Source organism: Rhinichthys klamathensis, unplaced genomic scaffold (assembly GCF_029890125.1).
Source record: "Rhinichthys klamathensis goyatoka isolate OS25496 unplaced genomic scaffold, OSU_Roscu_1.1 h1tg000015l_1, whole genome shotgun sequence".
Lineage (NCBI taxonomy): Eukaryota > Metazoa > Chordata > Actinopteri > Cypriniformes > Leuciscidae > Rhinichthys > Rhinichthys klamathensis.
In genome coordinates, this window is record NW_026606567.1 from 94,587 (window position 1) to 116,749 (window position 22,163).

At 37.8% G+C, this 22,163-nt stretch overlaps 1 protein-coding gene across 1 annotated transcript; it reads left to right on the forward strand.

Moving 5' to 3' along the window:
- The first annotated feature begins 91 nt into the window (after positions 1 to 91).
- On the forward strand, positions 92 to 21,375 carry zgc:171844 (uncharacterized protein LOC100151763 homolog). Its single transcript, XM_056271661.1, has 6 exons — positions 92 to 341; positions 12,860 to 12,983; positions 15,468 to 15,541; positions 17,330 to 17,444; positions 19,506 to 19,576; positions 21,183 to 21,375. The coding sequence occupies exons 1-6, from the start codon at positions 263 to 265 to the stop codon at positions 21,299 to 21,301; spliced, it is 582 nt and encodes a 193-aa protein (XP_056127636.1). The 5' UTR covers positions 92 to 262; the 3' UTR covers positions 21,302 to 21,375.
- The last annotated feature ends 788 nt before the right edge of the window (positions 21,376 to 22,163 follow it).

A 22,163-nucleotide genomic window follows, 5' to 3' on the forward strand; every position in this document is an offset into this window, starting at 1 on the left:
TTTCTCGTTATTCACAGGGTGGCGCTTTCAGGTAATGGGAGAATAATCGTGTTGAGCATCTACAATGTGTCACACACTGACTCACAGCAGCATCGATCGGCAGCAGGTGCGAGCGCGCGCATCACTCAGCATCACCGATGACATGGAGTTAAAAACCTCCATCAGTCAAACTGCGCTTTAATTCACCGGCCGAGGAGCAAAGCAGCGACATTCTGCTCCAGCTCAAACTTCAAGTCTCAAGTGTGTTGTGGAGCTTCACAGAATGGAGAAAGGGCGAAGCACCTCGAAACAGTACGGATCTCTGGATCAAACAGAGCTCTGCGAAGAAACAGGAAAACAAGGTGGGAAGAATATTATGAATAAACTCATCCGTCTCTGCGTTTATGAAGGTGTTTGAGTGCGTCCACATTGCATAGGCTACTTGACTTCATTTTGACGTACTGTATGCACGAAAGAACTTACTTTTAAATTGATGCAGTTATCTTTACCATTGTCAACTTGCTTAGAAATGAAGTTATTTACAGTGCCACTAATAGTTACAGAAAGCTACATGCATGCAATGCAACGTGAAGACATTATTTTAATTAAATATTTTTGAGAGTGCAATTGACTCATTAATACAAATAGACAACATGATACAATTTTTATAACTGTTTTTATTATGAATTATGAAAAATTCACTATAGCTGCTTTTTCACAATTTCCCTTCCATACAATATCTTTAGTGAATATTATTTGGATCTTAATGTTAGAAAGACTGCTCAATTACTTTTTGTTTCAATCTGAAGTGTACTAACATTTCTTAGGACTAGTAATGGGCATGATTTGTCCCTCATCTAACAGTAGATTCGATTTTAAAGTTAATTTTCCTGTCAGGTCCCAGTATCGCTTTCACCCCTTTCACTTTTATTTTTTTAATGATCCAACAAAGGAAATGCAATAATGTTTTCTTCATTATACAGAAATAGTGACAGCAGGGTGGAAATAGTGAGACCGCTTTCTGCTGTCGTGACTGATCCTGACTAAAGAAATCCCGACAAACAGACCTTGTGGGAACTGAATGCTCACCAATTGAGATTGATTATCAATAAATACTTGTTTGTGATGCCCGTTCAGCAGTTATTCCTTAAAATATATTCCTTCTCACTTTAGTCGTAATGGAGACAACAGACTCGTTCTGTGATCTTTTAGTTCTTTAAAGGATTACTGGTCGATTATACTTAAGCATGTGTTTTTTACTCAGGGTGTGTTCAGTTTATTTAACTAAAGGCCATTAGATTTGAAGTGATCATTAGTGATGGAAGATTAAAGCAATTGTACATTCCACATCACAGATTCTTTCCAAATCCATATGACTTTCTTACCTTCTCTCAAACACAATAGGTAATATTTTGAAGAATTGTAGTCTCTCTTGTTCAGATTGAGGAAACTTAAAAAAAGACACAAACATACTATAAATGTGGTGCAACCACTTAGCTTTGTGTGAAGAACAAAGCAAAATTGAAGCCATTCTTTTCTGATAATCTTCTCCCGTGGGATGTCAGGGAGTTAAACTTAAGAACAGTCTGATTTGGAAACTAGATCAACTGCATGAATCGTTGGAAGGATTTGAGATGATTGTGTATCATATAATGAGAAAGTTGTAAAACAGATGGGGTCCCTACAGTATAATGTGATGATGCCAACACTATTCTGTTAAAATCCCATCATTATATTTTTAATCATGAGGCACAATATGTCAAGACGTTAAATCTGGATCATGCAATTAAAACTGTTAGAGAAACATTCAACTTCATTGACTGAAAAAATGCAGTTCTCCGCATGACAATATGGCTCAGCAAACAGCCGTGGGAATGTTTCAATCAGAGTGTAGAGATTTTTATGCAAAGCGACCAAGCAAATTGAAAACTGTCTTTGTGATTCAGCTTTTCTGCATGACATAACTGAATATCTGAGTAAATTGAATAAGAGATGTCAGAGGAGGCTCATCGCAGATGTACGAGTCTGTGAAAGGCTTTCCGTTTAATCTAATGTGGTCTGTGGAGTCTCAACTGTTTGCCAAACCGTCATGCACAGCTTAAGTAAAGCGCTCCATTGTGATTCTGACAAAAACAAGCACAAAACGCATGGTTTAACACATCTGTACTAGTTTAAGTCCACTTTTTTTTGCGTTATGTCTTTTTAAATTTGAAGGGGTGATGAACTGCATTTTTTTTATAATGTTCACTGAGGTCCACTTATACTGTTATCAATATTTTACATAAAAAAAAAACAATTTAAAAGTAATAGGCTATTTTCTATCCTGTTTTTGACCCTCTCTTTGAAAGACTCCTTTTTGGTGGTTGTGTCGCCTTCTTGCCCACTGCTATGTAGAGCCCGACCGATATATCGGCGCGCCGATATTAGGCATTTTCCTAACTATCGGTATCTGCCTTTATAATGGCCGATAAATTAATATTTTTAAAAATGCGGGTGCGGTGATTCATGTAAGGGTGGCGCTGCCAATAAAGCACATAAAAGCTGTCACAAAGAACTGGCAAAAGTAATGATTGTGAATACATCAAATATAGCAAGGAGACATTTTAATTTTGTATTAATAAACAAGTGTTTTCAGTCAGTGTCGCTGCAAAGTTGACGACGCTGACTCGAGATCTTCAGTGAACATGCCAGAGAGAAATGCACATTTCATACGGATTACAGCAGAGAGCAGTCTGTCTTTCGTTTTGAATTGTTCTGTTTAAAAGTAGACATTTCAATATAGATATATTTCTGCTGAGTTTTGGTTAATTTATAAGACGAGTTGCAGTTCACGCGCCGGCCGGCACCTCCGTGTCGAGATTATCTATTGTCTGCTATACTATGATTGGGTAACAGTTTTGCATATTAAATGATTTTCATATTGTAATTTTGCATATTAAAAAACTTTCGATGTTGAAAAATGGCAACCTAGTCTGATCCCGAATCAGAAGACGTATTACATAAGTCTTGGTTGTGGCAAATAAAGTTTAAGTACTTGTAGTTACCACAGTTATAACTGTAAAACACTGTACAAAATGTACTGTAAAAAATGATATTATCAATAAGTTATGACAAAATATGTTTTTACATTGCTCATCAAACTCATCAAAATAAGTTAAGCAAGATTTAACTAATTTTTAAGTCAGTTTAATGTAATTTAAGTTGAAATGACTTAAACATCCAAGTTGATTGTGCTTAAAGATTTAAGGCAGCAAACTTTTTTTTACAGTGTCGTTGACAAATGTGCTTGTGCTTGCGCTATGTATGTTATGCGCGCAGTATGTTCTGTCTCGCATGCGCGCTCTAGATTCCGGGAGATTTGAACTAATTTGCGGGCATCAGGGAGACGCTATCAATATGCGGGAGACTCCCAGGCCACAGACAATTTGAGGAAGTGGTGGGGGAAGTGACGTATGCCATAAAGCAGTGTTTCTCAACCCTGCCCCTGAAGGACCCCCAACACTGCACGTTTTCTTTGTTTCCCTAATCAAACACACCTGATTCAACTCATCATATCATTATCACATATGTGATAATGATATGATGAAAAAAGAATACAAAAAGAACTACAAAACTCGACTGCTTTATGGCAGTGTTTCTCAACCCTGCCCCTGAAGGACCCCCAACACTGCACGTTTTCTTTGTTTCCCTAATCAAACACACCTGATTCAACTCATCAGATCAGAGTCACATGTGATAATGATCTGATGAGTTGAATCAGGTGTGTTTGATTAGGGAAACAAAGAAAACGTGCAGTGTTGGGGGTCCTTCAGGGGCAGGGTTGAGAAACACTGCCATAAAGCAGTCGAGTTTTGTAGTTCTTTTTGTGCTCAGGTTACTACCCGAAACCCGAAGTTACATAGTGCAAGTAAAAGCGATACAGACCACGTCAGGCTATGGCAGACGTGTCATTTAACCTATTGTAAGTCGATGTACCATCACAAGGGTCTTGAAAATATATTATGAAGGTTGAAAAACTACATAGTGTTACTTTAAGTGAGTACAAATCAAACGGTAACAGACTAAGGAATAGTGAAAACATTGTAACATTTTGTGCAATGGAAAGATTCCATGGATTCCATCCATGGAACCATCGACGCCAAGAAAGAACCTTTATTTTTAAGAGTGTAGAGTGAGCTGTATCGTTGCAGTCTCCGAGTGAGATAAAACACCCGCGCTGACTTCGCTACAAACAAATGGTCTTCGCTCCAGGCAGAATCATGCAAATCCACTTCCACTCCAATACTTTGGCATGTGTCAGCTACAAAAGAGCTCTGACTTTCAGAAAAAATACAGCTGAAAAGATAAAAAATTTAAATGTGTTTTTTAGACAAGCCTCTGAGGGTTTCAGAGTACAGCGTATAACCTTAACCCATATCAAAAATCTGTGGTAAGATCCGAAGACCGCCGTTCACAAGAAATCTGACAGATCTTCACAGAATCTGCATAGAAAAGTGTAAGAAGCTCCTCCAATCCTTGGGCACAATAATACTTTAAAGGAGCTGTATGTAAGAAATGTATTTGAATTAATCATAAAATGGCCCTGATATGTCACTAGACATTGAGAAATCATGTTCATTTCAAATACTTATATCACTGACAACAGTAGTCCGGCCAGGATATTGTCATTTAAAAAGTGAAGTTGCAGCCCTCAACTGATGTTGATGTTGTCATGTTGTGTTTTGGTCTGATGCTCCACCCTCCACCTATCGACCATTCACGAAGTCAGTAGTGTTGCGCCATCCGGGTTGCCAGCTCTGCTCTAGTTACCACAGCTGCAGCTACACACGTGTCGGATAAAAAAAATGCAGCCGATCTGGCAACCTCGAGTCAGGGGGGAGGGGGAGGGGATACACCGCTCTACAGTAATTTTAAAGTGATTGCAGTACCGGTTTTGGCCACAATCTTACATACAGCTCCTTTAAATCTGACTCATTATTTAGATGCAATGACATTAACGGTTATAGGGTTCACCAGACATACTAAATACAAATAATGAGATAAAAAGTGCTGTTTTCCTCACATCTCTTGGGTTCGGCTGGATAACAAGGCCAGAGTGTATGTTACGTAGTACTACTTTGATGCTGTTTGCGCAGCGGGTGTGCGGGCGTAAAATACATGTGGTTTTAAATGATCTAAATCCTGAGGGTTGTTACAATGACCCGGTGACCAGCTTTGCTCATGAGGAGGATTAAACAAGAGTGACAGGAAAACTGCGAGATGGAGAAGTAAATCATGCTTTAAATCTCAAAAAAAAAAATCCTTTCATCTCACCAACTGCATAAATAATTAAACTAACAGGTTTCCTGTTTACTCGCCTCCTTTCACCATTGGTCGAACAAACAGATTTATAGTGTTTTAGAGAAACTTTTGATGCCTTAGTTCTTGTGATTAAATGCGTTTGTGTGTGTGTGTGTGTGTGTGTGTGTGTGTGTGTGTGTGTGTGTGTGTGTGTGTGTGTGTGTGTGTGTGTGTGTGTGTGTGTGTGTGTGTGTATTGTAAGACCGCATGAGCTGGTGTAGGAGTGTCTCCAGGCATTGTGACTGAAACTGTGAAGATTGATTGACACTGTGAGTTAGTGTGAGATCCCAACGCCTCCACTGTTCCAACGGGGATTGACGTAGATTTACAATCTCCAGGTTTAAGGGATTCTCAAGCGTAGGAGATGTGCCAGCCTCATCTGTTGTTGTCGCATTCATGTTTTAAAGGCTATTAACCTACTATCATCATTTACCATGTATTATTGTGTATTCAAGAACAGTTATTTTTAATTTGCTATAGTTCAGACACTGGTGATAAGACCAGCTTAGACCAGTATGAATTTCCTTGTTGGTTCACAGGTGAATCTTGTTTTGAAATTTTTAGGAAATAATCAGTCTATTTGGGACAAAAGAGTATATCCAGGACTCTTAAAGCCCCACTGAAGTGGCTTGTAACGCGCAGCGTTGTATGATGCGTTGACGTAATTTCCAATGAAACAGGAAGCTTACGGCGGGACACATTGAATAGCTTCTCCCCCGAATGGCGTTTAGTTTACCTCACAGACTGCAATCGTACTTGACAGCACCATGGAAGCGAATTCGAGCGCTGATGATACGTTGGATTCAATAGTAGAGGTGTGAATAAATTCTAGCCGTTCCATTCTTAACCAATGTACAGTTGGAAAACGGAATAAAACTCGAGTGTTTGAGCAACCGAACACACATCTCCAACCCATATTGCTCCTAAATGCGAATTTTGTCATTGTTTTGAAACACACCAGCTTATTCATAACCTTAAGGCTAACATATTTATACTGAAAGCTAAAAAACTTACATTTTGATTTCAGGGGGCCTTTAAGCACAATTGTTCCTGGGAAAAAAACCCATATTTGTATACTTAGAATTGAACAGAGAAAGGAGACTTAAAAGTGCTAGTTGTTGTGAAAATAATTTTATGGTGCAAAAAAAAAAAAGAATGGTCCTTATCAAGTTCAAGTTCACAGTTTTGCACGATAGCCTCGTGGGGAATGCAGCATTTCTTCCATCTCCATCTGAATCCTCTCTGACACCTCACCTGTTCCCTGTCAGGGTTTCACTGTTGTTTTTATTCATGAAGCTGTGAATTCATGTCTGCGCCCTGAGTGAGACAGAGCAGATCTGTGGTGAACTGACACATGAGAATAAAACTGTCAGGACTGATCTGAAACATTTGGGTGCAGGGCGGCAATGACTGTCAGCACACTGACCAATCCACATTAGGATATGCCATAATCCTTCTCTTGATTTAGTAGCCGTTTTCCAACCCTGTTGTTTTCCCCTGGTGGATGAGAATGTGGTTTGTTTAGTTTTTTCTCCCTGACTGTCAGGCAATTAAAAGCCAATATCTGCTCAGCGCTGAGGTGAGTCATAGCTTGTAGTGTTTCCGAGGGCAGAGAGAGAGAGAGTAGCCTAAGCATTGGAGGGATAAAAGATGTAGCCTACCTTATATCGGAACAATCTCTTTCGCTCTTTACAGCCTTAGAAGGGTGTCAGTGTCAGCTGCGGGTAAACACACAGATAAAACCCTCTGGAAGCCATGAGGAACGTCTGTTTACCGCTGGATATAAAGTTTACCCCTTTAAGATCACTGCTGATTTTTTTGTTTTTCATCTCTGTTTTATTGATACTTTTATTCAGCATGGACACATTCAATTGATCAAAAGTTTAGGAAAATAATTACATTAAAGACATTTATAATGTTACAATAGATTTCTATTTCAAATAAATGCTGCTCTTTTTAACTTTATATACTTCAAATAATTCTGAAAAAAATCCAAAAACATATTAAGTGTTTTCAACATTGATAATAATTAGTGCAGTGCCCGTGCAAAATCAGTTTTTGTGTGTGTTTTTAGTAATTGTTGGTTTGGTGTGTTTGAGTCCTCATTGTTACAATTACACAGCAAAAGTTCGGAGATGGTCCTCACTGCAGAACACGAAATCCAGGGGGAGGAGTTAGATCTGGATCTCCCACCTTACATATACCTAAACCCTACCAATCTCCGCCCCCTGATCCCTAACCCCACCCCTAAACCTACCCATCTCCGCCCCCTGATCCCTAACCCCACCCCTAAACCTACCCATCTCCGCCCCCTGATCCCTAATCCTACCCATCTCCGCCCCTGATCCCTAACCCCACCCCTAATCCTACCCATCTCCGCCCCCTGATCCCTAATCCTACCCATCTTCGCCCCCTGATCCCTAACCCCACCCCTAATCCTACCCATCTCCGCCCCCTGATCCCTAACCCCACCCCTAAACCTACCCATCTCCGCCCCCTGATCCCTAACCCCACCCCTAAACCTACCCATCTCCACCCCCTGATCCCTAACCCCACCCCTAATCCTACCCATCTCAACCCCCTGATCCCTAACCTCACCCCTAATCCTACCCATCTCCGCCCCCTGATCCCTAACCCCACCCCTAATCAAACCCATCTCCACCCCTTAGATCTGGATCCAACTCCGCCCCCTGGATCTCGTGTACTGCAATGAGGTGCTACTGAAAGTTCCGTGACATTTTTATTTGTGCATGACTTAATGTTTAGCTGACAAAGTGTTTGTCAGAATGTTTATTTTTAAACCACAACCTTCTAAACATCTTCAATGTGTGTTTCTTTTACCGATATATATTTACCGATATCTTTTGCATTTCTAATCCAAACAACGTCAAACTCAGCACTGCACTTACTCGTGCCCGTAGCAAGACACCCGTCAAGTTTGAAATCCAACGGAGGTTCGAGAGATATGCGAATAACAGCCAGACAGACGTTCCTGTAAATTATAGATAGATAATAAATGTTTCTTGAGCATCAAATGAGCATATCAGATGATTTCTGAAGGATCATGTGACACTGAACACTGGAGTAATGAAATATGTTACAATAGGAAACAGTTATTTTAAATTTTAATAATATTTCACAATATTAGTTTAAAATTTTGATCAATAAATGCAGCTTTGGTGAGCATACGATATTTATTTAAAAAACGTTAAAACCCGAACTTTTGAAAGGTAGTGTATACAAACTATGATACAAACTAGGGCTGGGCGATATGACCAAAATCTCATATCACGATAGAAGTAATCTCATATCCCGATAACGATATATATCACGATATACTGTAAAACATCAAAAAATAGCCCGGCCTTTTATTTTCCCAAATCGCCGAACTGCACCGGCTTGTATTTGAGGCAGGCGTCTATGAGACAGGCCTTTAATTTAGTGTAGGCCTAGAGATAACGAAGATTACGTTTTATTTATAAATGTGTTTAACAAATCCGTTAATCTAAGAATTAGCCTAGGCTACTTTATTATGTCTAAAGGGGGTCGCTCACCGGACGAGAAGCGCGCGCGCCGTGTCTATAGCAACTCGAGGTATCGCACACCGGACGCGCGCTGTCAGTTTATGGCAAATTGTTATGTTTAAGGACATTATGGAATTAAGATCATGTCTGTACTATGTTATGATAGTACTGTACAATTAAATACAATCGTTGCTTAGTCTGCAGTCTGAACACTTTACCTCAGAGCGTCCGTTAACTGAATGAATTGGGAATATCACCTGAAAATCCGATAACAGCATCAATTTGAATTCAACCAGCTGATTTCTGTAAATGAATGTACAACTAAATGTATGTTGCAGCACAGGGTGAAGTCAGTATATACATAACGATAATTGTACATTTAATATAACCATAGCTTTTAGATTATTGGCAGGATAAAAAAAAAACGAAACGATGTGACAGCCATGGGCTGAACAATACATTACTGGTAATATCCATCGAGCCTATGAACTTGTTGCCCGAAACACATCAACAAGAAAGAATGAAGGCTATACCCTGTAAAACGATCTCCTTCTCTCTCCGGCCTCCGCTAACTCTGCTTGCGCTAACAACTCCGCCCAGATGCGCACAATCTGCACCACAGAACTGGTTTAAACAGACGATCTGACGGGTTTTAGAAGATTAAATACAAACCGAAACTAAAAAACAGACCAGGCCTCTATTTGAGACTGGCGTTTATTTATCCAAACCACCCTAAAATGGTCAATACAACAAATAGAAAGTTAACCAAACCATCTAGCCCCTCGTTTAGGAACGAGCTCCTCGGTTTGTTCTGGCTGGTTCTTCTCCTGCTCGGAAACACCCGGTTCTGTCACCCCTTCATTCATGCTGTTATTCACGTTTCTGCCTGCATCCCCACGTGGCGTGAAAGATTGCAGTCATCCAAATTTTTGCCGTAAACAATGTTTTTTTGCGACACCACGATATAAACGATATGGCATAATATGAAACGATAGGCTTTTTATATCGTCCATCCGATATATATCGTCATATCGCACAGCCCTAATACAAACCCATTTATTCTGTGTGAAAAATATTATAAAAACAACATGCTGGCTTCTATGTTATTAAAACCAAAACCAATTAAAATATAATCTGGAAATTATTTGCTATAAAGTTAATATTTTTTTCTAGAATATTGTAATATAATATTTAGAAATAAATGAATAAGCATCCCCTTGTTGCCCGAGGACCCTAGTTTGAAAATCCCTGATCTAAATCACCTTTATTTTGGCTCTCGTTGAGTACGTAAGGCCGACTAATATCACACTTACATTTTGGCAAGTAAATCTGTTCAAGATCAAACATAAATCAATTTGTCCATTATATCAGAGAGATATTGTTCACAGGGGACTCTTAAATCATGATAACCTGATAAGTATTGAGTATTATAACAGCAGACTCTCTTAATAAAGATGCAATATGTTACCCGGAGGAAATGAACCACCGGATGCTTACACATGCCTTTTTTTAAGCTTGCATGTGCAAAAAAAAATTAAAATCATAATAACAGTAATGTTCCTCTGACTCATTTTATGCTTTTTGTATTTTTGAAAAGGACAGCGCTGATAAATATTGAACAAAACCAACAACCCATATTTATGATTCTGGTAAATATATCTGAAAACTAGCTTACTATGTTGTTCATATTCATTATAGTTTTGTTTACTTTACCATGCAAAGGTGTAAAATAAGAGAAATGGTTGTGTTGCGTTGTTGTCATGGTGTGTGTTTTCTTTGTCGATCTGCACCAGGGATCACAGTGGCTTAAACCATGCAGGACGCCACTGGGTTTGGGGGTCAATCCCATAGTTTTGAAATCCAATAAAACTGTGTAAAACTGAAGGCCTGGGTTGTTTCCATAGAGACAGAACTTTATTTTATGAGACATTGCAGTTGTTGAACGCATCATGGGATAAGCCAAATGAGTCATCAGAGGATACGGAGTACGGACCGCCTTGCTTTTTAGGGTGCAAAAAAAATACTTGGCCTTTTCTGCTGTTCTTCTCAAGGCTAAAAAACCTCGAAATGTTAAAAACGAATGAGCAATGCCTGTGCACATAGAATACAAATTAAATTATTCACCAAAAAAAAGACGTTTTTTCATCAACTGAAACAATCTAATTAAAACCAATTCTAATTCTAAAATAACAGGTTTTAATGTATAATGTGGAATTCAAGGTCAGAATTTACTCTTTTGCCCAATTTGTTCAATTTTTTAGATGTTCTTTGTTTTATTAGTGTCTGATTCATTAGATTTACCCTGTACTGTTTTGTATGCACAATTAAGTCACAAATCATGCAGACTTACTATAAATAGAGAGAGCACTGATCCTCTGAATAAATGCTGCATGCGATGAAACGAAGATGTTGATCTGTCACAGACTGAGTGACCAGAACATTCTCACCCACCCTCGGATTCATGCAGAGTTCAGTGAGGATAACACGAGCCCAATTAACACAGTGTCGAGCGCCACATACACAGCACGTGCTGCACGACTAACCAACTCATTGCTTTCAGCCTAGTTTGAAATGTGGCTGGGGTGCTTGTTAACTGATTCCAGATATGATTCCTGAACAAATGTGTGAGTGATGATGCTTTTCATTTTTCTTTTCAAGGGCACAAAATTGGAAAAACAGTATAACAATATTACAGTATCTATTGCAAAGTGTTTGCTGTCAGTTTATCTGGAATATCACCATGCATGTCCTGAAATGCACATTGATTATATTATATTATATTATATTATATTATATTATATTATATTATATTATATTATATTATATTATATTATATTAATTATATTATATTAATGATTTGATTCATTTATTTGTTTACATGCATTTTATTTTTATTTTACAAAATGACAAACTTCCTTGTTAAATTTCTTGTTGTTACAAATATGCAATTCACATACATTTTTTATTTTATTTTAATACTTCAAGATTTCATTTCAATTATGCTTAAATTCAAACTGGGAATTCCAGGAATTTTTCAAGTTGGAAACTTTACATGCATTAACAGGAATAAATGGGAATAAACTGGAAATTTGCAAAATTGCAGGTTAGCCTATAACAGAGAACTTAAATGTTGTTGAAAAAAATTCTACAGTTTATGTAAATTACCTAAATTTCCAATGAATCCCCATAAAATTCCCATTAATTTGCCAACTTGGAATATTTCAAAAATTCCCCAGCTTACTTCCCATGGAAACTTTCCGCCCCTTTGCAACCCTAATCAAGACCCCCTGTGGTGAAAATCAAGTTTTTTATGTGGTGTTTTTAATATGCTTAGACAAACGTGGTGCGAATTGAAAAAACAACACCATTGCTGAGTGGTTTCTCCTTAAAACTGAAATGAACTAAAGACCATCTCAAAAACAGGGTTTGAAACTGTCCCTCTCTCATACCATCACAAACGTAACCAATCCCATTAACGGACAGGGCGGTGCTTTTCCTATCAAATATTTCTAAGTATGCTGATTCTTATAAGGCAGCTGTCTAACTCTGATATGGCGAACGGGACATTAGCAACACATTATTAGCAGTCTGATAACATAGTCAAGCAAAAGGCTAATCATAAAATTGCCGTTATTTATCCGATGATGTAGAGAGAGAGATACATAAAACACATTACCATTCTGATACATCGTCCTCTTCATTTTCTGAATCAGTTTCTGGTTCAAAAATATATGGCTGAATTAAACCAGTATTTCCACCTGCCATTGTGCAGCGTTTACTACAGTAAAGTTGACCGAGTGGATCAGGTATTCTGAGCTGGTGTGAGTGAGTGGAGGTGGGGCTAATTTGCATATTCATATTCATTCAACAAAAACATGGCATTTAGAGAATTGTATCTAGTAGATAACAGCGATTGGTAGCATCTTTCCGAAATTGCTTCTTCAGATGGGCATAATGTAATTATGTGCTCGATGTGAGCCATATATCACTCATAGTTCATGTGTTGTTCCTCACAGCTGAAGAGGATGTGGTGTCCATGGCTGATTCCACCATCACTGTGGAGGACATCGAGGGGGAGTTGTTCAAAATCGAGCGGATAAAGGATGCGCTGGTCCGGAAAGAGTCTGAGCTCAGATATATGTGAGTGAGGTTTTTTACTATGGTAAAACCTGAGGTGGCTCCTTTATATAGGAGGTCAAAAGTACAATGGTATGTCAGCTTGCACTGCATCTTGTGATATCATATCCTTTACTGTGCTGCACTGCATCATTGCATTCATCCCTTCTGTTCAATACATTAGACAATGCAACACAGTGAAGACTACATATTATCTCATAATGCAGTGTAAGCTGACATAACCCATACCATATGCAATATTTTCATGATTATCCATTTTATTATTTTGTCAAATCAACTTAGATAATTTATGTGGTTCAGATAACATAATATTTTGAGTTTCTGTTGATTAAACCAATCTCCTTCATTGTATTAACTAATTTCTTTCATTTCAATGAACTTAAAATTAAGGCAACCAGCCCACTTGCTTTAAGTTAAACCAACATTGTTTTTACAGTGTGTGAATATCATCAAGTAATAATGGGGCAACTGACATGCTGTCAAGAATTACAAATGTCAGTGAGGTATTTTCTTATAGAACTAAAGGATAGGCTTGAACCTGGGAAATGAAAATAGCATGAATAACATTTCTGAAACAGTGGAACATTATTTCTGCCATTGAAATGTATTTCCACGGATGTATCATTAATATCAGACTGAGTGTCACAGTTCTGCAAGAGATAGGACCCAAATGCAAATGAGTAGACAAGGGTTTTTTTATTTACAGGACAGAAGACTAGAGAAAGCAGGGAGAGTGAAGCGTGAACCACACTTCAAACAGTAGGGCAGGGCAGACGACACGAAGACAGGCAGGATGAGTGACCACTGAGACCATCAGTAAGATGGGTTTGAAACTCGCGCCACCTTCTGGGTGTTGTCAGGAGCAGTAGAAGCAGTTGTAGTAGTGTCAGACAGTCAGAGAGTTAGAGCAATCTCATTGGCATTGTTGTTATTGTCATATATGTGTTAGGGCTGTATATTATTACATTATATCAGGATAGAATACTTATAGTATATTGTTATTAATAATTATAGTAGCATCAGAAGCATCAATATCCTCATTTATACCAACTGGCACTGGCATTTTTATGTTCCCCTGCATCCTCTGTTCCTTGTGAAAGGATCTTTTCCAAGGCTGGAGAGGTTTTGTCCAAAAAGAGGAATCGTCTAAACCCCAACACGCTTGCAACATTTTTTGTTTCTCAATAAAAATCTATTGTAATCCTAATTCCTTGTCCCACCCCAAACTGCAGTGTTGCAGTTTGCTCCTCCAGTCCCATAAGCACAACACTGCACTCAAACTTGTAACAGTCCACTGCACAAAAACCCCAGAACCCCTTGTAACCCCAGGGCTCCAAACGATGGCTCGTTTTGCCATCACTAAATCTGACACTAGGAATATGATAACAAACTAGGATAATTTCAAATCACAAACCAGAAACACCACAAAGTACATACACAAAACGAACCAGCAAGGACATGAGGGAAAGAGGCACAATATAAAGGCACCAGAGCACATGAGGATCAGGTGAGCACAATTAGTGAAACAAGGACAAGACGTGGACTAAACAAGGGGGCGTGGTAACAGGAAACAAGGAGGCGGGATATGAGGAGCACATGGCAAACACAAACCAAGACAGAGCCATGTGCTCAAACACAAGACAAACATAATAGAAACATGAAACCACAAAAACACAGACAAGGCTGCCAGAGCAGAACCCTGACACTGAGACCATGGAGCAAGAAGTACATTATGGCACATTTTACCCACAATGCACATTAATTTGACAAAACTAGCTATACAATGGAAGTGAAACAGCTCTGGTCACCATTCACATTCATTATATGGAGAGAGAAAAAAGCATCTTGGACATTCTGCAAAATGTTTGTTTTTGGGCGAGATATGCCTTTAAGCAAAATCAGAGAAAGTGTCACAATGACTGTTATACCACAATGTTTGTTTTTTTGTTCAATAACAGTTTGAACAAAAATAAATGTAGCAAAGATCCGTGCAGAGCAGGAGTGTGAGATACAGACATAGACGAAATAAAAGCAGAAGAACTTGTTGAGGACATTTATTGATAAAGGGATTCACTGCACTTATCTACAACAATAGCTTCTGATGGGAGTCTGTCGCAAGCCCTGCAAGTGAGATTTGTGTGTTATGGCAGTAATATATTTCTGCTGGAATTAGACAACAACTGCAAATGTATGTGTCTGTGTTGTTATTTGTGTGCGTATGTATGATAGCAATGTGAATACTACCTAGCAAAACATATTATCTGTTATTTCATTGCTGAACAGAGACTATACTTTGGCATCAACCAGTGAAATTTGTTTTGATAAAATATGGTATTCACACTCGACATGCAATACTGTGGATCTAAGAGCATGAAAGACAGGCTTTTGAAGTCATTTGTGCATTTATTTTCCATAGAAAGAAATTTTGACTGGTGGTTTAAAGAAAAATCTTGAAAGTTTTTCTTCGTTGTGTTCCTCATTCCTCAGGATGGATGACATCCAGTTGTGTAAGGAGATTACAAGGCTCAAAAAAGAACTCCAGAAATTGGTTTCCATCCCAGGTATGTTCTCAAAAAGATACTGTACCAAAATATTAAGCATTAATATATTGCTGGAAGATCTCATTCTCAGTGGTGCAAAATCAAATCCTAAAGGCCCTTTGTGACCCATGAGCATCAAATCATCATATTAGAATGATTTCTGAAGGATCATGTGACACTGAAGACTCGAGTAATGATGCTGAAAATACAGCATTGCACCACAGGAATAAATTACATTTGAAAGTATATTCAAATAGAAATCAGTTATTTTAAATTATAAAAATCTCACAATTTTTTCAGTTTTTACTGTATTTTTAATCAAATAAATGCAGCATTGGTGAGCATGAGAGCATTTCTTATCAATCTCAAACTTTTGAACAGTTAGTGTATAATAAATTGATTAAGCTAATCCGAGAAACCAAAAAAAATACAATAAAAAATAAATTGCCTCCCCTAGTATTATATAACTACTTTTTAATTTCTGCATGCTCTTCTGATTCTCTTTAATGGCCTCGTTTATAGTTCCTTTCATGTCAGCCTCTTTTCTCAGCACATGCTTGTGACATACTTCACTATAGGTCTCCTGTTTCCAAGGAGATGCACGAATGAAGCGTACACCACGTTTTGTTTACTGCTGAAACCTCATTTCGCAAGTGCATACAAAACTTGCACTCACAGAAGAGGTTATTTATCCAAACTGGCAGATAATATTATCTTATACTATTCCATCAAAGCGGGAAACAAATCACATTCCAGTACTAGTGATGTCCATTTATTCTGAGACCTTCAGGTTCTTTCTGGTTCATCTGTGGAGTCAGGATTTTGATATACTTTGATATTAACTCCTATCTGTCATCATTTATTCATGTTCAATCCAAACCAGAATGATTTCCTTTCTTCAGTGTAACAACAACAACTGATATTTTGAAGAATGTTCTTGTCTTCCATATAGCAAAATAGCAGACATTGATACTGAAAATATTCACAAAGGACAAAAAAGCACAAAAAACATTTATCGATAATCTCTGAAATTTGTCTGTTGTTTTTTTAAGAAGTCTCACAGAGGCTGCATATATTTAATTAAAATACAGTAAAAACAGCAATATTTTGAAATATTATTACAATTTGTTTTCTATTTGAATATATTTTAAAAGTAATTTATTCCTGTGATCAAAGCTGAGTTTTCAGCATCATTACTCATTAGATCATTAGATCATTAGATATTAGATATTTTCTTTTACAGAAATCGCTTTTTAAGGACACAACAAACGGCTGGTAGTGACTACAAGCTTCTTCATGAGTTAGTGACATCACTAACCTTAAAATTCGTTGTTTTCTGCTGATCTCCCGCGCCCCCTGAGAACCACTGCATTACTACGTTGTTACTTTTTCTTGAGTCTCTCCATCTTTTGTCCGGTTTGAACATAAAAGGCTAAAAGTTTTTGAAATTTTCAGTGCATGTCTGTGTGAGGTAATCGGAGCTGCTAACACATCAGCTCTTGTATCTCTGCCCTCTGTGTCCCAGGAGCTGCAGCTCATTTGCATTTAATTTTAACATGCTATAAAAATATCTGTGGGGTATTTTGAGTTAAAACGTCACATACACACTCTGGGGACATCAGAGACTTATTTTACATTGTGAAAAGGGCATTATAGGACCCCTTTCAAATTCCAATCTTTATATATTCAAATATGTATATTCTAAGTATGTCAGACCAGGTTTGAAGTCAACAGCAGTCAGGACATCCTGGAGTATCATACAGGTTTGGAATGACATTTTGATTTTCCACACGTGTCTCCTTTCTGCAGACAAAGAAAAGTCTAATGAGGACAGACAGCGTGAGGAGGAACTATTTCAACAGATCCAGAAGCTGGTGGAGACGCGGGACTTTCTAGTTGATGACATGGAGTTTGAGAGGCTCAGGTCAGTTTTAAAGAGCCGCCAGCCTCCAGGGACAGGAACGTGGGCCACAACCCTTTAGATTGCCGGCTAGCATGCGTGACTACCTGCCCCAAGAATGTGTTTTGTCCCTCTTGTGGCTGTTCCCTCATCTGTGAAGACACTGCAATCCAATTACCCTCCTCTTGAAGCCAATAATCCACCCTTACCTCACCACGGCCGTCACACACACACACACACACACACACCTCACATCACGCTCACAGATGGTCCCAGCGGCTCTGATTCTGAAAACGAGAGATTGATTTGCAGGCAAGAAAGAAATGGAAAAAAGAAAAGAGATGTGTTTTTTCGATGGGTTGGGCTGATTGTCATCTGCCAAGATCTCACGAGTGTGTGTGTGTGTGTGTGAGAGAGATCGTGAGTGACGCACGCGTCAGAACCCAACACGAATGAAGTCCTCACAGTTTATTCATGGGATAAATAAGCCACTGTCACCCACATGACAAGCAGCTATTACACGGGTGGATGGTGGAGCGAGAGAGAGAGAGACCGCGAAAAACTGCCAAACACTCTCAGTTTGCACACTAAACCCATGTGCTAAGAGAATAATTGATTGCTTGGAGTTTGGGTGTGAATGTTCAGTGTCTCACTTCACAGTTGTTTGTGTGTGGGTCTAGTTTGACATGGCAGGGACTGGAAAAATAGTAAATATTGCTGCATTTTGGGGAACAAGCAACAACTGAACAAGAAAAATGACTTAATAAACATACTAAATAATATCTTAATGAAAATATAAAAATGCATAAAGCTTAGTGTAATGGTTAGGTTTCAAATTATGGGATATATATATATACTGTATATATATATATATATATGTGTGTGTGTGTGTGTGTGTGATCTAGATGTGATTAGCAGTATGTTTTGCTGTACTTGTATTGGCACATCCATTTTAATGTAGTGGATGTGCCAATACACTAACTGTATATAGGATCATTTGCAATGATTTTGTATCCATAGCTTCAAGAATGAGTGTTAATTTAAATCTTTTAGATCAGCAATATAATAAAATAAGAAGAAATTAAGTAATAAGATTCTGTTTTATTCTCAAATCTTGTATTATAATGGGTTTTTTAATAATATTGTAATGGAACAGAGTTGACACCTTATTCCTGAATGTGGAAGTCTCGCCCGACTCATGGCGGTACTATCCTTTACATTTCTAGTTTTTCTATTCAAATTAGCATAATTTCGAGCTTATAATATAACGAATTAGTGAGAAGATGACATGAAGCTGCCTGGTGTTAGACATTGAGAACACATGGGTGCTCATATCCTACATACAGATCCTGAACGGGGGAAGTTCGGGGCAGTTTGTCCTCAAAATGATAACAGCGCACATGTAGACTACCTTTTATGAGGACTATTTTAACAGAGTATTTAAATTGTCGTTTTCTCTTGTATACCATTCAAATGTTTGTGGTCAGTAAGATATTTTTTATTTGAAATTTTTTTATACTTTTATTCAGCAAGGATGCATTACATTTACCAAAAAAGGCAGTAAAGTCATTTATAATGTTATAAAATATATATATATATATATATTTTTTAATTGTTCTTTTGAGGCTCTTTGAGTCTTAAGTTTTATGCATCAATGAAAGAAAAATGTATTGTGGTTTCCACAAAAATAATAAGGAGCAAAAACTAAAACTATAACTAAACTATATTTAGCCCTATAATGAATGAGCAGCAAATCGTCATATCAGAATAATTTCTGACGGATCATGTGACACTGAAGACTGAAGTAAAGATGCTGAAAATACAGCTTTGACGTCACAGGAATAAATAACATTTAAAATATATTAAAACAGAAAATAGTTATTGTAATAAAATTTCACAATATCACTGTTTTACTGTTTTTTTTAATCAAATAAATATAGTGAGCTTTAGAAACTTTTTTCCAAAAACATAAAAAAATCTTACCGATCTCAAACTTCTGAACAGTTGTGTACACTTGACATTGAATCCTGACTTATGTATGTATTTGTGCTTTTGCCTCCCTGATACGTGCTATTCTTCACGCAGAGAGCGAGAGGAAGACAATGAGATGGCTGACTTCCTACAGACAAAATTCCCCAACAGATTCCGCATGAAAAGTATGTATAAGTGTGTGTGTGTGTGTGTGTGTGTGAGCTCAAGGCCAGTCTCTTAAACCTACGGTACACGAATTAACATAATAATACATTCTTTGAGCATCTCCATAATTGTTTTACTCAGTGCCTGTTCAAGTTGAATAAAAATGGAAACTAGAGACCTTATTAAGGAACCTGTGTGAATGTTAATTCTGTTCTCCGGGTGTTAATAAGCTGTCTTCATTTGTTTTCTTTTAGTTCACAACTAATGAGCTAATTCAGAACTGGAATAAATAGTGCAAAAGTATATGAATGTCAATAGAATTGGGAATGTTTGACTAAATAGTCAATTTACTAATTATGGTGAGAATTTGAAACTTCTCACAAAAATCTTTCATAATCTTTAGTGCTGCTGTATAACCTAGTGCTGTTTATTATTTACCCAAATAAACATATTATAGATTTATGTATGCAGGTAAAATAGGACTTTTCATATATCGTTGGGCGATGATATTGCTTAAATTTTTCAATAAAATATCAAGCTGTTATCAATCACTCTTAAAAATAAAGGTTCTTCATTGCTCCATATATTAAGCAACTAGTTGTGTTACTTAGTTACTTTTTATGGAAAATAATGCATTCCGTTATCTTTCAGCAATAATGCTGAAACACAAATGTGCTTTTTATCTTAAGTCATTTTTGCTTATTAGTATGGTTTAATTGGATCATCGAAGGTCAACAGCAAAGACATTGGTTTATAAAATACATAAAGTATATTTGTGTAATTTAACTCTGCACTTACTCACGATTTCTCTCAACATTGGGACAGTCAATAAATGGCGAAACAAAGTAACTTGCGTTACTTATTTGAAAAAGTAACTCGTATTTTTGTTTCTCAACTGCTTGATTGAACTTCACTGATTCGGTTCAGTTCAAATCAGACTGAGCTGAACCGTTCCTCTTAACTGTGTTCCTATAATCAGTTCAGTTCAACTCAAATTAACTGAACTCAAATCATCTTAAAGGTGCAGTGAGTGATTTCTGAAAAATGCTGTTGATATTTGAAATCACCAAAAACAAACACAAAAGGATGTGGTCCCAAAAGGATCACACCCCTATCTTGATAGCCCTGCCCCCAAACTCACAACACAAGCACCTCCCCCCTAATGAGCGTATACACACCTTACTGCTGATTGGCTACAAGTGTGTTGTGCTGCTCAGTCCGATCCACTTTCAACAGCGTTTCTCAGAAATCACTTACTGCACCTTTAACTGTGCTCCTCGAATCAGTCCAGTTCAATTCAACTCTGTTCTACTGACTTCTTAAATTCAATTCAGTCACTTCAGTTTTACTAAAGTGAACTTGACTCAACTCAACTCTGTTCCTTCAGTTGTATTTGTGTAGCACTTTTCACTATACACAGATGATTGGAACACAGCTAATTATTTTTTTTAACTAATATCTAAAAAAAAAACACTAGATGATGGATTTCAGCACAATACAATATATTTGCAAATGTTCAGCATCGCTCAGCAAACACCTCAGCGCTCGTGCTCGATGGTATTCAGAGATGCTGAGAATGATTCAGAGAAGGTCACTGCATTTCTCTCGCTCTCTTGTGTTTTTCAGGTCAAACCAAGGACAAGAGAATGACGTCCAGAGCCCAGCAGACCTCGTCTCCTTATGTGACAAAGACAGGCGTCACCCTGCTGAAGGGGTGCTGCGGCTTCACCTGCTCCGTCATGTAGATACGCCGGTGTAAAACAGGAGAGAGTGACAAGTAAACAAGCCCTCAGACCCGTGATTCAGCACAATATTTTCAAACACTCTTTCACATTCATTTCCTAACAGACGGCAGTACATGGGTGCCCAACTGATGTGCATATTATGCAGAATTATTGCATTAACCTAATGGAGAAGATGAGGAGTGTGATTAGATGGTACGGCTCCTTATTTCCACAATTAACACCGAGCTGTCTAAAAGCACAAGACTAACGTCAGACTCAAGTGCTGGATTCCCATGAGCAGTTGTTAAATATTGTAACTCTTTCTCTTGCTAGCACATTATTTTCTCCCTTCTTGCAAAAGAGCAAATTATCTGTTGTTGGGTTGCTCCACCTGCCAACCACAATGCGTGTCACCAAAAACACTGACAATTTCCTTGGGTGTTACGCACCCTTAGACAAAAGGTCTTTAAAGGGGCAACATTGAGGTCGTGACCAGAAGATGGTGTATTTAAGGTGGCAAGAGACGACACAACAAAGTATTATGAAAGAAAATAAAGTACGGTTTATTGTACTTGAAGTGTAAATGCAAAAGATGGACAATAATAATAATGATGATAAATATATTTGTGGACACTAAGAAAATAAACAAAATATAAACAGATTGAGAGTTCAAAAAAATAAACAACCCAAGAGAATAAGGACATAAATAGTGACGCCAAATAAAAGAAAGAAACAAAACAAACTCCGACTATCTAGTCCCAACCTCTTACTAACTAATAACAAAAAGAAAAGAAAAGACAGTAATCTTCAGCGCCTAAGCGCCCTCTCTAGCTGTTCTAACTAATAACAAAACATCCATGGGTGGCGTTCACTTCCCTACCTG